We start from the raw sequence: 15,997 nt of genomic DNA, 5'->3' as shown, positions 1-15,997 counted from the left end.
GAACTTTGTTTCGTGTAATAAGACACTTAAATTGCTTGCCGGTCAACATTTAAACTATTCAGCGGAAGGTAATTCAACAGATGTATAATACTTGCGGTAACACTGTAAACATAAAAAAATATAAAACATATCATATACTATGGCCAAAATCTTGAAAATAGGGACTTTGCTTTTGAACGACCTCCAGTCTTCAGAAAATGAACTAAAAGGAGGTAAACAAGTTCTTTACTGGAAAACCTCAGACTTATAATGACGCAGCAGCGACTTCTTATAAAAGTCCATTCAACTGTATTACAAAGGATGGCCAATGTCCATATATATATAAATATTTTGGGGAGAGAAGGATGATCAGGTCCTTACATGCTTGCTTATGTAAGACAACGTTCCTTTTCGAACTCCTTAAATTGCAATAATATACAAAGTACAACAATGTACCAGCAAGGCTTTCATCCTTACTGTCCCCCGAAAGTTGAAAAAAGAAAACTTTTGCCTGAATGGCAGATATGTTAGGTAGTTTTGATTTTTTTTTTTTGCCAATCACTAGTATTACTACAACATTTTCAAAACTATTATAAATTGTATCAGTAATTTTGTCGCCATTTTTCTATGTTTAAACTGTAAAGTGGATAAAACCTCAGACTTACGCTAGATTTATTTTGTTGCACGAGACAGAGTAGTAAACCTTGAATATTACGACCGAAATACAAGATTGTTTAAAACTAATTATATTATTTTATCAATAGACCGTATATAACTGGACATGACAATAATCATAAGCCAGGGGCAAAATATCAACCATTATTTAGAAAAAGAATCTTTAAAGATATTAATGACTGATAATAATCATCACTTCGTTTTAGCACAAGAGTAAACACCCGACCATATACGTCTATCATAATGTCCACTACAACTAATTTATCTGAATGGATAAGGGACCTCCGTGGCCGAGTGGTTAAGGTCGCTGACTTCAAATCACTTGCCCCTCATTCATGTGGGTTCGAGCCACACGGGCATTGAATTCTTCATGTGAGGAAGCCATCCAGCTGACTTACGGAAGGTCGGTGGTTCTACCCGGGTACCCGCTCGTGATGAAATAATGCACGGAGGGGCACCTGGGGTCTTCCTCCACCATTTAAAGCTACAAAGTCGCCATATGACCTATCATGTGTCGGTGCGACGTTAAATCCAACAACAAAATTTATCTGAATGGATGAAAACTATAACAAAATTTACTTATTTAAGTGGGAATTAGCGCGACTTTAATTTATTTGCCCAAACGAAAACTGCAAAGGCCCGAACAAAATAACCAGATAAATGAAATAAAATTTGAATCCAGCGAAAGAACAAATATCCCCAGCGATGGCTGCAAAGGGGAAAAGCTTATAAAAGAGTAGAAAAGTACCTTACTGGTGATATTACACTAATCACCAAATTAACATTCTGTTAATAGAAAAGCAAACCAATGGCATACAATGGAAATGTAACACTTTTTAAAATGTACAACCATTATACGAGATACATGCCACAAACGAATCTGTATATCAAACCTAACAGTTCAAGCCCTTACATTTTATTACGGAGAACAAACTCTATTGTATATTTCTCAAACGGAATACAAGCCTCCCACGAAAACACCCTTCCCAACTTTAACTAGGACAGAATGAAGCGTGTTTACATAGCCAACGTCTACCCCTTGAGATACTGAAAAACGGAACGAAGTATGCTAAAATGTCAAACAATATTTCGTATGATTTTCATGCCTAACTTTGCAAAATGCGGGAGATAAAGAACACGAAAATACATGTAAATACATTCTATAAAACAAAATGTTTATGATTTTATTTTAATTTGAAATAAGACTGCTTATAATAAACAAATCCATGGTATACAAGTAAGGTGCGGGGAACAGTGACATAAGGTAATACTGGTACAAATTATTCCTGTCATTGAACATTAAATTTTATAAAACTAAGGTACCGAAGATAGATCTGTACTGTGAAACGAAGACCAAAGACCAACCACATGAAAATTATCCACCCGGGATCTGAAAGATACATTTGTTGGATGTTGTTGGCATACGGGTATTTGGCTGTATTTTTTGGTTGAAAAGGGTCAGAGCATAAAAGGACGATCGTCGCGAAATGCAGTACTGCCGACTTGTTTACCTTCAGTTAATAAGTATAATAAATGGGCGCTAGATTTTTTTGTCCTTTACTATCTATAAATGTTATTTTTTATCATATATTTCATCATTATTGACCAAACAAGCCTAAAAAACAGATGAACAGAGGCAGCAAAGACTTCTGATTCACGATATCCTCTCTATAAACAGTAAATATAGAGATGGACGGGCGGGATAAATTTGGTAAAGGTCTGTGTTGTTCCATTGCTGACCAGAATTGATATGGGAAAACAAATGTGTCAAATAAAACAAAAACGAAATTTACGCTACGCGCTGAAAATACAATACACAAAATTCAACATAAAACCAATAAATTGCGTCAATTTAATTTAACAGTATGTCAACAGTATAACAATAAAGGGTACGAGTAGGAAAGATCCAACGCATAAATTATTTTATTCCGTCAGTATATTTGTAGGGTCAAGAAGTAATAACCATACTATCTGAACACTCTTATAGACGAAGCAATTTTTACATCTCTAAAGGTTGACAGTTAGACGATTTGGACACGAACTTTAAAACTCGCTATTCATACCTTTAAGGGAAAAGTGATTTTATCTGATTTAGTATATTGTGTTTACACTTCGCTTCGCAAGAAGGACTCCAGAAATAAGTCTACAGATGCATTGATTGTTCCACTGCACGGAAATCTTTTGTAAAAGACAAAAGAATATTTCATGTCTGTGATGAAACCACAATTACCATTATTGGGAAAATTTCGAAATATTTATTTTATGTTTTTCGGTGGTTTATCGAAATATAACGGTGAATTATATCCTGATAAACTCACTGGCCACTCAGTGAAAATTATCAAATCTGATACCCGGATTAACGTCAAAAAGTTTACCGAGCGTACTGAAAGCCGGAAACAATATGACGATGACGTCGTTAAAATGACGTCATCTTTGCGATGCTTCCTGATAAAATTTCCCGCAAATTTCGACATTTTATTGAAATAAACACAACAAAAGTAGAGTTTTAGACATAAAATAAACAGAAAAATTGTTGGTATCGATGTAATATCACGGTAATTTCACTCGTGAACACCAAAAGTTGTTATTTTCACTCGTGGCTGCGCCACTCGTGAAAATATCACTTTTGGTGCCCACTCGGTGAAATTATAACGTGATATTACACCGAAACCAACAATTATCCTCTATATATGCCATTTCAATAACTTTAGTACGGTTTCTCGTTGAACGTTGCATACGCTTTTGTTTACACAATCATTAAATCATAGTATTACATTATATGCATGTTTTTTTCAAGTAACTGAAAGTCTCAGTTTTTGGGAATAAAAATGAAAATATCAGGTGAAAATAGTTTGTGCGAAAAATCTTCAGGTTTCTACAAGGTTTACACAGTATAAAGGAAAGTTCATTCCTGTTATAGGCAAACATCTGTATTATTGGTATTTTGACTTAAGTTTAACCTTTAAAGAAGCGACCCAAAAATCAATAGCGATCACCTATTCTCCATGTCCAATCATCATGAAGTTTCAACATTCTGGTTCAACCGATTCTCAATACAAGTTATTGATCGGAAATTCTTTTCCATGTTTAGGCCCCTGTGTGACCTTGACCTTTACCAGAGTGACCCCTACAATCAATAGGGGCCATACACTCTGCGTGTCCAATCATCCTATGATGTGTTGGGTCAAGTGGTTGTCAAGTTATTGATCGGAAACGGTTTTCCACCTTTGATGGAGTAACCCGAAAACTACCACCCGATAAAGTTTGAAGGTTCTAGGTCAAATGGTTCTCCAGTTATTGGTCAGAAATGAAGTATGACGGACACACAGACAGGGAATAATAATATGTCTCCCCTATTGTGTGTGTGGTGGGAGGGGGGGGGGGGGGGGGGGGGGGGGGGACACACAGACAGGGAATAATAATATGTCTCCCCTATTGTGTGTGTGTGTGGTGGGGGGGGGGGGGGGGAGGGGGAGACATAATTTAAGCGCTGTGGCAATTTAAATAATGATAACAGGTAATTTGATGTTAACTAATGTCCTTAAAGATATCAGCATATTTTATATCCCTGCTGAAATACAACTATTGAACTACTGTATGTCCGTCATCTCGGATAGCGCCAACGGTCAGATGAAGTTACTGAACGTTGTAACTTTGTATGGCTCAGTTACCCTATAGAATTCGGGTAACTGAGCAACTTCTTAAAACATGTTGAGCATATTGGATAATCCGTAATAAATTAAAGAATACTGACACATGTGTCACAATTACTAGTAATGTATGTTTGCTCATTCTAGAACAAATACGCCAATTCGCTCCATTTTATACGGCAAAATATCCATCAATCATGTTTGATATATTCGGCGTAATTTTCGTAATTCACACAAACGTGCGCTATGTTTTAAAGGATTACAATAGTGGGTAAGAGAAATAAGACAAAAACAAACATTTTGACTTCCTTTGTATTCGTTAATATATACACTGTGTTTGTTCCGTGAGCGTAAATATTTGGTCTTAAAAGCGTTTGAAACCTATCTTAGTCCACCATTAACAAGAATGTTCTCGATGTTTTGAGCGAAGTCCGCATTTTATGGATTGGATAAGAGTCCGGGTATATAAAATGATCATTTAAAGCTTGTTTCCAGTATGGAATATTTACCCGCATCATTTGAAACGGTATGTTTACATTTCTTGCAAAACATAAACATTTGATTCTATCTGAATTTAACACTCTAAATCGCAGATTTGTACAGCCGGTATATCCGGTATATACGTGGTACTTACCAGACTACGATCATTTATTTTAGCCCGCTCCAGAGATGTTAATTCAAAATATTTATTCTCCCGCCTGCAAAACTTAGTTTACTTCTCAGAAAGCAAATAACAACTTATTTCATAGGAGAAACAACCGTTATCGGGAAAAAATCGGGTAAAATGCATCTTAAATTCACAATGTGTGTGGCATTTCTTTTGTCCAGGTCAGTGGAAAATGATTGTTAAAGCCATTGCTAATTTATGAAATTATAAAAATTAATATGACAATAATATACCATTGCCAGTGTGATGTGCCCGTGTGTGAACTATCAATGAAGCTTACATTTTGTGAATGAGACAAGGCAAACTCGGTATAAGCATTGTACACTTAATTGAGAAAACAAAAGTGACCGAGTATTGCAGTGGCACTACAGAAGTTCCATAACGGTGGAAAAACAATTTTACTTGACCTTCAATAGTGACTATGACCTTTGACCGGCAACCATGGGACATGTGTGTGACACACAGGTTAATCATGGGGAACATTTCTGTGTAGTATTAAAAATCTTGCAATGCAATAAAAAGTAATGGAACAGAAACAAATTTTACTTGACCTCGAAAAGTGACCTTAACCTTTAACCGACAAGCATAGATCACAATGCAAAGATGCGTTGACACATTGTCTCATCATGCGGAACGTTTGTTTGGAGGAGCATTAAGATAATCCATCAATGCATATAAAAGTAATGGGTCAGAAACAATTTTTACTTTACCTTCAATAGTGGCCTTGACCTATGACCTACAGGCATAAGTTATAAACGTGCATAATCTACATATTGCCCCCTATTCACAAACAAAGTTTTATGAACCTAGTTTATATTCTTTTTGAGTTATCGCAGGATCATGATTGGTGGACGGAAAGACGAACGACGTTCCTACATATGGGTAGTTATGTGGCTACTCTTTTTTTCTCTCTCTTGTTCTTTTAGTCACGTAAAAGAAATATAGCTACATAAAACTTACGAAATGAATGACATCAAAAAAGAAGTACAGTTACATATTGTTCCTAAGCTACCTAAGTATGCAGATGTAAGCTCGGACATGCAGACGGACCGATGGCATTCTTATAGTACCTCCCTCCGGTGTTCCACTGGTTTGGAACTAAAAAAACAATACATAACTTTCTGAATGCAGAAATAACTAATACTACTTGAGCCGCGTCATGAGAAAACCAACATAGTGCATTTGCGACCAGCATAGATCCAGACTAGCATGCGCATCCGCGCAGCAGACTGGTCAGGATCCATACTGTTCGCTTTAAAACCCTATTGCAAATAGGGGAAACGTTAGCGAACAGCATGGATCCAGATCAGACTGCGTTGATTCGCAGGCTGATCAGGATCCATGCTTGTCGCAAATGCACTATGTCGGTTTTCTCATGGCACGGCTCATTCATTATTTATACGACATCGTGCGTCGGTGAAATGAAACTATCACATGTTTTCATATTACTCTAGTTTAATACACTTGTATCACCATTTTGACGTTGACGTTGTTTAAAGTATAGAAGACGTTGCTTATTATTGATTTAACTAGTTTAATGAATTCAGTTTGAAAATACATTAATGTAATATACACTCTATATTTAATATACAAAACTATGTGGAGATGCTGCAAACGGTAAACAAATTTATCCCAGGGACAACTTGGTTTTGAATAAAACTGTTATAGGATTACTTCTTTTCAATTCATTAAAGATACTAATTAACTAAGTTAAGACAAACTGTTCAACACCTTCATCAAATGACTACCCCACTTTTCCATTCGAAAAATATTGTAAACCAATACAATTCTATGTATCAAATATACAAAATGATTTTATTCAAAATGACATGCGCGATTCCAAGTTATAACATTTAAACATTTGATTTAGAATCATTGTATGTGTTGTATACATGTCATAGAGTCCACAAACAAACACGTGAAATGCGTTATTTTACGGTTACTAAATCTTAAGTTTCCTTGTTGTCACCAGTTTGTGCCATTGCGTTTACGTTATCAGTTTGTGCCATTGCGTTTACGTCACCAGTTTGTGCCATTGCGTTTACGTCACCAGTTTGTGCCATTGCGTTTACATCACCAGTTTGTGTCATTGCGTTTATGTCGCCAGTTTGTACCATTGCGTTTACGTCACCAGTATGTGTCGCAGCAGTTTCCTTGTTGTCACCAGTTTGTGCCATTGCGTTTACGTCATCAGTTTGTGCCATTGCGTTTACGTCACCAGTTTGTGCCATTGCGTTTACGTCACCAGTTTGTGCCATTGCGTTTACATCACCAGTTTGTGTCATTGCGTTTATGTCATCAGTTTGTACCATTGCGTTTACGTCACCAGTTTGTGTCGCAGCAGTTTGTGTGTCGCTTAAATGTCTTAAATGGTATTGCTGGCAAGGATGACATTCATCTCTGCATTGATTGTCAATGCATCAGTTACCATTGTATTCAACAGTTGTTTTAAACAGTATACTTGAACTCCATAAGACACCCCAGCTGCAATGAAGCAACCGATGAGCGGAAGTGCAACTTTTAACACGTTTTCAGAAAGTTTCGCTAGTCCTAGGGAACCAAAGAATGCAAGCAGACCTCTTGCCGTGTATGAAATAAGCTGACTTTGTAGATTAAATCTTTTCTTCAACTCAGTGACTGAAATATTCAAAGCCGCGGCATTTTCTTCAACTGACGCATCATCGAGTCGCAGTTGCTTTCGGTAAAACAGTGCTTCTTCAAGGAGAGTTGATATATCCACAGTAAAGCCCACCCCTGGTATTGGAACGGCAGCAGCTGCAGCCGAGGCAATCGAAACAATGTATATTCTTTTTTTTAGATACTTTTCTTTGGCTCTGATAATTTCTTCAGTTAGAACGCTTAATGATAGAGTTAATGCTTCCCTTTTGAGGTCAGGAGCATCCCGAATTAGACATTCTGACAATTTCCCGAAGTCAAACTCGGTCACACCAAAATTGCTGATGATGAATACGCGAGGATTTGTAAAATTTTGATTTTCCAACTGGTTCATACAGTCTGAACGTACTTTTTGAATGACATTATCCCTTGTAATGGGTATTAGGATGGGCTTTCTTATCGTTAGATATGTCCATGTCAATTTTAGTTCTGATCAAATAAAATTTCTTTCCTAAATCTCTTATCTTTTGTGCCAACCAAATATCATTCTCTGTGAATCGAGTTGCAGTCAATACCAGAAAGAAATCGTATTTTTTAAAGTTTATTTTCTGAAGATAGCCGTCTTTGGGGAAATTTGGAGTTCCTACCCCGGGCAAATCCCATAATGTTAAGTTTTTGTTTCCAGGATGCGAAAAAGGTGTAAGAGTGACAGTTGTTTCAACCACTCCAACTGGTGCAGCTCCCTTATCATCAGCTGACAAACCAAGTAAGGCATTTATGTAGCTTGATTTCCCAACCCCACTATTTCCTATGACAGCAATATTTAGAGGAACTGACTTCCAATCATCCAGGTTTGCTTTTACGCGATCAGTTATACCGGGTATGCCTTGTTTCTTATAGGCCTCGTCCAATTCCTTTAGGACTTTATCAGAGATGTCATCAGATTTCTTTCCATCTTCTTTTCCTTTAATGTTCACTGTTGATTGATCAGAACCTGTGTTTGTCATCTTATCTATAATACAACAGTAAAACAATATAGTGCTGTAGTCGTGTGGGGGTAAGAGTTAGGTTAGGTGCACCATAAACCGGTATAAACTCCCCAGTAGTGGTTTTGCCACTGACCGTTCCAAGGCGGTGCCCCGCTGTGTTCCTGTATTTGTTTGTTTTGTCCTTGTGTGTTTATTTTGTGAATGTGTGTATGTTGTGCGTGTGTTGATTGTGTGTGCCTTTGGGGAGGCTGCGTTTTTGGAACGTGGTTTTCCCTGTTGGATATTCCTCCTTGTTTTGTGTACTTAAGCGATGAATTGTAGCCTGTATAAATATATATAAAAACAAAGAGAAATATCAAACAGGGAATGCCACGCACCAAAAGCGCAGCCTCCTCAAAACGAACCCCGCAACCCTTATATAAAACATATATAAGGCAGTATAAATACGTGAGCTATTCCAGCTTTATGGCTACAAGATGTAGAATGATATATCATTAATTTAATAATAATCAAAATGTGTTTAATAATTTAATTTATTGGTTAACAAGCAAGACTGACTAACAAATCATGGAAAAGGCTCGTAAACAGATGTCGTAATAAAAACTACGTCATCAATATCTACACAGAGTAATATTGTTTAGTTTAAAAACCAAATTAAATACTGAACAAAGAATATAAGAACTTATCCATCTTGTATTCATTCAGGTTTATTTTAATGCGATCAGTTATACCTGGTTTCTCAGGTTTCTTATTCGCCTTGTCTAAATTCTGTGATACTTTATCAGGGATGCCTTCAGATTTCTTTTCATCTCCTTTTCCGTTACCATCGGCTGTTGATTGATCACAACCTGTGGTTGCCATCTTATCTATAATACAACAGTATAACTATTTAATGTTTGAAGTCTTTGTTGTCGTGGAATTAAGCCTTATCATGCTAAACACGATTGGTTCTGCCTTTGCGACCAGTGTAGATCATGATCAGCCTTCACATCCATGCAGTCTGATCACGATCTGCACTGCCCGTCATTCAGACATTATCTTTTTGATATGAACCGCTTTCAACAGTTAATCGCACTGTCCAAATTGAAAGAAGGACAAGTTCATTATAGCAATTTAGCAGGGTAAGTGTTAAGCAGTGAATTTTCTCAGCCTTTCTGAGAGTATAAGGTCAGAAAAATACCTTAATATTTTGTTTATACAAAACGGGTGAATATCTTTTGAAACAATAATCATACTGCTCTGGGCACAAGCTAAATCTCAAAAATGTACTTTCAATATGCCTAGACCGAGCAAATCTCAAATTACTATGTTTTTATTTCCCGGATGTGAAAATGGTCTTTAGGCATCAATGTTTCAACGACTCTAACTGTAGCAGCCCTTTATCACCAGCTGACACACAGAGGCTTTTATGTAGTTTGATTTTCCAACCAACATCGTTCTGTGAAATTGATATTAAGAGAATCGTCTGTCATTCATTAAGGTCTGTTTAAACGCGATCAGTTATACCTGGTATGTCACATTTCTTATTCGCCACGTCCGACTCCTGTATTACTTTATCAGAGATGCCATCAGATTTCTTTCCATCTACAATTCCTTCACTGTTGGCTGTTGACTGATCACGAACAGTGGTCGCCATCTTATCTGTAATACAATAATATAGCAATTAGAGACTGTTACATCAAACAATCAATTACATCAACCATTCTGAGAGATGTAGATTTTAATGTTTCGATTGTTTTGCTAGACAGCGGCTAAATATCACTCAAACATTAAATGCTCCTTTCCACAGGGCCTGATTATTTTAAAGCTCATTATTTTGTTTGGTTGCCACTTGCTTTCTTCAAAACGTTTCGGGCTATTTTTTTTTTTAATTCTAGACATTTTAATATATTTTTGTGACTTTTCAAAGTTGTGATGAACGATTCGTTGAAATTTTGAAATGTTATTCACATCACATTGCTCTGAGCACAAGCTTAATTTCAGAAATGTACTTTCAATATGCCTAGCTCGGGGAAATCCCATAATATTATTTTTGTTTTCTGGATGTAGAAAATGGGCTGGGGCGGTAGTTCGTTTCAACCACTCCAACTGTAGCAACCATTTATCATCAGTTGACACACCAAGTAAGGCTTTTATATAGCTTGATTTTCCAAAGCCACTATTTCCTGTGATAGCAGTATTAAGAAGAACTGTCTTTCAATCATTCAATTTTGTTTTAACGCGATCGGTTATGCCTTGTTTGTCACATTTCCTATTCGCCTCTTCCGACTCCTGTATTACTTTATCAGAGATACCTTCAGATTTCTTTTCATCTACTTTTCCTTCACTGTTGGCTGTTGACTGAACAGTGGTTGCCATTTTATCTATAATACAACAGTATAGCAATTTAATGTTGTAAATTTTTTGTCGTGAAAAGAAGAAGTGCAATGTCTTTTTCTAATGAACACCATATCTATGCCACTTGTGTGTATTCACTCGTAATAGCTACTTCAATCTTACACAGAAACATCCAACATGTATAAGCCTTTCTGAGAATATAAGGCAATCTAAATACGAGAATATATAAGTAAATATCATTGAGACATGTTTATGGCTGGTATACTGAGACATGTTTATGGCATACAGACACTAAATAGAAAATTGGCGCGAAAAAAAATGGTAGCGTAATGGCGGATACAAATACTCCTTAGTTTTTTTGCTCTGTAGAGCTATTTTCCTTATTTTCTTTGCATTTTTTTTTTGCTAAAATCACATGACAGATCTGTGCTTGACATGTAGGTAGCATTTTCATAATGAAATAACAACATGACAAAATTTTTCATGGAAACTTAGATCATACACCACCAGTATAATTTGGGGTCTCATTTTTAGCTGATTTTGCAGTTTGTGTGTTTGACTGAAATTATTTTTCTTGCATCAAACATGACCCCCATTTTTCTTTTGATTTTTATTTAGCACTAACAATATTCTTCAAGAAAATGTAGGTTACAGACATTTAGAATTGGTCCTGATGTGTGCTGCGGCCAGTGGATATAGGTCAGTTTCATATAGAATAAAGAACAACAACTATTTAGTGTGTATAACCTATAAGATGACATTGGTGAAAATTGAAATCTGGCCAGATGATGTTGGATATGGGCTACTTTCATTAGAATTTGATAGAAAATGACAAATTTATAGCCACTTTGTTGAAAATGAGGATAAAACCCAAAAATATCATATTTTCACTGTTTTGAGTTTTTTTGTTTTTTTTTATTAAAACTGCAGATTTATAGTCTGATGATTGCTAATTTATGGCCATCAGAGGTAAAAGTGAACATATTTAACAGTAGTTTAAATGTGTAATTTGTATGCATATCAGAGTAGAAAATGTCAAAACAGGGCAAAACAAGGCTGCATTTAGGGTAACTGCTTCAAAATTATGTCGCGACAGCTATTTTTGACAAAATCTGACGCTTTGTCTTCTGGTACTGAAAATGCCATAAAACCTTAGAAATTGTTGATATCAAGCTAAAACCTTGTATTTTTTCATGTATTTAGATTTCTTGCACATTTCAAATGAAACTGGCACAGTGTCAGAGAAAAACGCTTTTCTTATAGGCATACAGACACTAAATAGAAAAATGGCGCCCAAAAAAAAAAGGTAGTCGCATAATGACGGATACAAATAGTCCTCAGATTTTTTGCTCTGCAGAACTATTTTCCTCATTTTTTTTGCATTTTTTTTTTTTTTTTGAATAACAACATGACAAAATTGTTCAAGGAAACTTAGATCATACACCATCAGTATAATTTGGGGTCTCATTTTTTAGCTGGATTTGCAGTTTGTGTGTTTGACTGAAATTATTTTTCTTGCATCAAATATGACCCCCACTTTATTTTTGATTTTTATTTAGCACTAACAATATTCTTCAAGAAAATGTAGGTTACAGACATTTAAAATGGGTCCTGATGTGTGCTGCGGCCAGTGGAAATAGGTCAGTTTTATATAGAATAAAGAACAACAACTATTTAGTGTGTTATAACCTTATGGCTGGTATACTGTAAATTGAATATGTAAGTCTTTAGAAAGCAAAATGGAGACTGAATTTTGTACCTTCTGAAGGCCTAAAAAAAGTCTATGTTTCCGGTAACATGCTCAAAAAATTAGGGTAGGTAAGTCGGATTTTTTTTTTATTTAGTGATACTTTTCGGAAATTATTTCTTTTTGGTCAAAAAATGAATACAAATAAGGGGGTTATACCTTTAGAGCATCAGTAAGTTGATTTCTAACATCACTGACCATGTTTAAAGCAGAAAAAGTGCAGTTTTGCAACTTTTTATTAAAAAGTTGAAAGAAATATTCTCCAAGGCAATAAAAACATTTATGGTCGGGCCAAAACAAAAATTTAGGGTAGGTCGGGATACCGGAAACAATCAATTATTTTATGCCTAACTATAAAATGTCTATTCAATACATGTATTGAGAGTATATATAGTGCGCACTTGTTTTGTGTCATCAACTTTGAAATATTCATTTCATTGATATTATACACAGGCACAAATTCATAACCACTTCTGTATTGTATGTTCTCTTAAATTAACATGTAACTGGCACGCCTGAGACACCATACATTTTAATCAGCACGAGGTTCAGAATGCACGAGAGTCTCGTGATAGTTTAACTTTACTTTTAATTTAACATGGTTAAAGTGCTAAGTTAACAATTAATTAAATTGCTTAGTTTAATTTTTCACTTAAATGATCGGACAGTTTTTTTTATATTGGAATAATTATAAAATATATGTACGTTTGAAGTCGCAATTTGGTTGCTTTCTACAGAACGTAAATGTGAAACAAGTAACCATTTCTCCTTTTACAGCAATTTCATTCAGATTAACTTTGAGGAATATACTGAAATAGATCTACGTTCCGTTCACCTGAAACGTACTGTTCCAGGAATAATGTGGATACCCTTTCATTTTTTATTATACTTTATTTTAATATCCACATATCGGATATAAAACAAAAGTAAAACCTTATTATCAAAATTATTTCATTTAATTTTCATCTATTTATTTTATCATGAACACAACCTTCCGTAATTACATCCAACTTATTATCGACTCAAGTCATTCTATTTATATAAGGCTTTCCCGCCAAGAATACTATTTAAAACAAAAGAAAGGCATGAAAAACATGAAATACATGTTAACTGCAAACCACGAATATAAGTGCCGACGGAGAACTTAAATAAAAGGATAGGGTCCGCCGGAAGATTCAAACAATACATATTATATACATATTATACAATCCCTAAGTCTGCAACAAATAGTTCTAGAATGGTTTATTTTTGGAAGTATTTTTATTCATCCATTCAGTACAATGTGCAATGAATTGAGTTTTTAATAATGTTTGAAATTAAATTTTGTGTTACAAAAAGGTTTGATCTTTCATTAATATTTCGCCAGCGGATGCTTACAAATTTTAAGTAAAATGGCTTGAAGTCTTGTCCGAGAAAGGTGTAAAGCGAAAATCTGTGTTTGCACAATGCGTTTATTCTTTTAATACGAAGGATCGGTAATATTCCAAGATGGATCGGACAGTGTAAAATGGATACTTCAGGCAGTTAAAAAGGTAAAATGTATTTTGTCGTTAGGAATCTGAGATAGAAACTAAAACATTATTTATTTAATGGTCTGAAATAATCATTGCAGCGAAAAAAATCGAAGGAAACAACGATGCACTTGTTTTGCGCATTAAAATGTTTAACGATATTTTCTTGTAAAAGTAACGATAGTATTCATTATTTTGTATACAGTTTGCAACAGTTTGAGTTGCATATGATAACAAATGTTTTTGCCGAAAATGTCCATTTTCTTTTAACGCACTGCGGATATATGGTTCAAATCAGCTTTCGTACTCGCCGATTTCCGTTCAGTTGTATTATTTCAGTATTTATTTTTCGCGTCCTTGCATTTCCTAAGCTGTTTCCAGGATTTTTATTTTTCACATTTATCTCTAAATTTAATCTGCGGAACACGTACCCATTTAATAATAACATGGATACATTTTCCTACCGCCGAATGAACGGTTATACTCGCATATTCAAAAGGGCATTAGTTCATAGTGTGAAAATGAAAACATATCAAAATAATACTAACAGTCTAGAAGCTAGTCTACATGCTATTTTGTCAGGCAGAGAATAAGTTACTTGACAGCTCACTCCTAAAATTACGATATTTATGGGATAGAAAATTGCATTGAAATAGAGCAGAGTTCTAATAGTCGCAATTACTGTGTCAACCGTAACATGGATTTATCTTCATTCTGGGTCAAACCAATTTGATATTACTTAAACAGGCTGTCTCTGACTGAATGAAATGGGTCTCCGTGAACCTGGATCGTACTAGATTGAATCGTCTTAGAGCTAAATCGGCATCTGTGTTCATATCGTACTTTCACATTCGTGAGCACTGTCCGTGTCAAATTATGTAGACGCTGTGTCCGTCCCATTATACAGTAAAACGTATACGACATGTTAATTAATCATTGTATATGCATGTACACACATCACTGATAAACGAATATATCACAACAAACCAGTCTACAGAATGAACAACATACCTATAGTCACTCGCTGATGACCTTTGTCTCAACCTTGCAGCTTTTAGGTCAGTCTAAACATAGAAACATGAACTGATTTTGATACATCGTAAGACGTTGTAGATCTATTTCAAAATATGATTTTCAAGTTTTTTTTACACTGTATTATCGAACGCTATCTATTTATGATGAGTTAAAACATGCGAGCAATGCTATTAACAAATACAAGGTAAATACTATAAATTCGGTCAACGTACAGCATCTTGCCGTTTAAATAATTCATACAAAACTCATTTTCATAAACAAAACTTATCGCTGTCTTTTACAATATAAATATTCTTTAGTTTACGTTTTGTGCGTATGAAAGAATAGAATAAAATAGAGATGTAACTAACTACTAAAGAAATATATACTCACTTTCAATATCCGTTGCTATAATGATCTGCACTTGATCACGGGAAATAGATTGCGGACAAAATCACTGTTGCAAATGCAGTATACGGAAAGGTGCAAGCATGCGTTTATTTGCTGGTATTACAATTATTACAATATAGAAAATGCATTGTTATATAAAGGCTGAATTTGCACACCTTAAAACATTTTAATATATATAATTCAGTTTTTACTTACTCTTAATCGTCTCGCCAGAAAAGTTATAATAAAACAAAAGAAAAAAAGGAAAAGGAAACGGGTTTGTTAGGCTAGATCCAAAGACAAAAAATTACATTGATTATTTAATATTTAGTTAAGATAGTTGCTGTTAAGGTTTGAAGTGACAATGTGGCATACAAGAATATTATATGAATATCAAAATACTATAAGGCTTAAAGAAATAA

General features: G+C 35.1%; 2 protein-coding genes and 1 non-coding gene across 4 annotated transcripts; all 3 read right to left on the bottom strand.

Moving 5' to 3' along the window:
- Nucleotides 1-2,766: 2,766 nt before the first annotated feature.
- Nucleotides 2,767-2,883, bottom strand: LOC128547075 (U5 spliceosomal RNA). The gene has a single exon (XR_008366312.1). It is a non-coding gene; the product is annotated as a U5 spliceosomal RNA (small nuclear RNA).
- Nucleotides 2,884-6,767: 3,884 nt separating this feature from the next.
- On the bottom strand, nucleotides 6,768-15,645 carry LOC123531923 (T-cell-specific guanine nucleotide triphosphate-binding protein 2-like). Of its 2 annotated transcripts, none has more exons than XM_053517753.1 (6): nucleotides 15,579-15,645; nucleotides 15,183-15,235; nucleotides 10,811-10,939; nucleotides 10,083-10,217; nucleotides 9,308-9,442; nucleotides 6,768-8,599 (listed from the first exon to the last, which is right to left on the bottom strand). In XM_053517753.1, exons 3-6 carry the CDS (start codon nucleotides 10,932-10,934, stop codon nucleotides 8,010-8,012), a joined length of 984 nt encoding a protein of 327 aa, XP_053373728.1. In that variant the 5' UTR covers nucleotides 10,935-10,939; nucleotides 15,183-15,235; nucleotides 15,579-15,645; the 3' UTR covers nucleotides 6,768-8,009. The 2 variants fall into 2 exon arrangements, with proteins under 2 accessions (XP_053373728.1, XP_053373729.1); XM_053517754.1 differs by having other exon boundaries at nucleotides 10,871-10,939; nucleotides 15,579-15,595.
- LOC128546829 (T-cell-specific guanine nucleotide triphosphate-binding protein 2-like) lies at nucleotides 7,337-7,981 on the bottom strand. The gene has a single exon (XM_053518207.1). It carries the CDS (start codon nucleotides 7,979-7,981, stop codon nucleotides 7,337-7,339), a length of 645 nt encoding a protein of 214 aa, XP_053374182.1.
- Nucleotides 15,646-15,997: the final 352 nt, after the last annotated feature.

The sequence above is a fragment of the Mercenaria mercenaria genome, chromosome 11, assembly GCF_021730395.1.
Source record: "Mercenaria mercenaria strain notata chromosome 11, MADL_Memer_1, whole genome shotgun sequence".
In the NCBI taxonomy this organism is placed as follows: domain Eukaryota; kingdom Metazoa; phylum Mollusca; class Bivalvia; order Venerida; family Veneridae; genus Mercenaria; species Mercenaria mercenaria.
The sequence above is the reverse complement of the archived record's forward strand: the minus strand, read 5'-3'. Positions and strand labels throughout refer to the sequence as shown.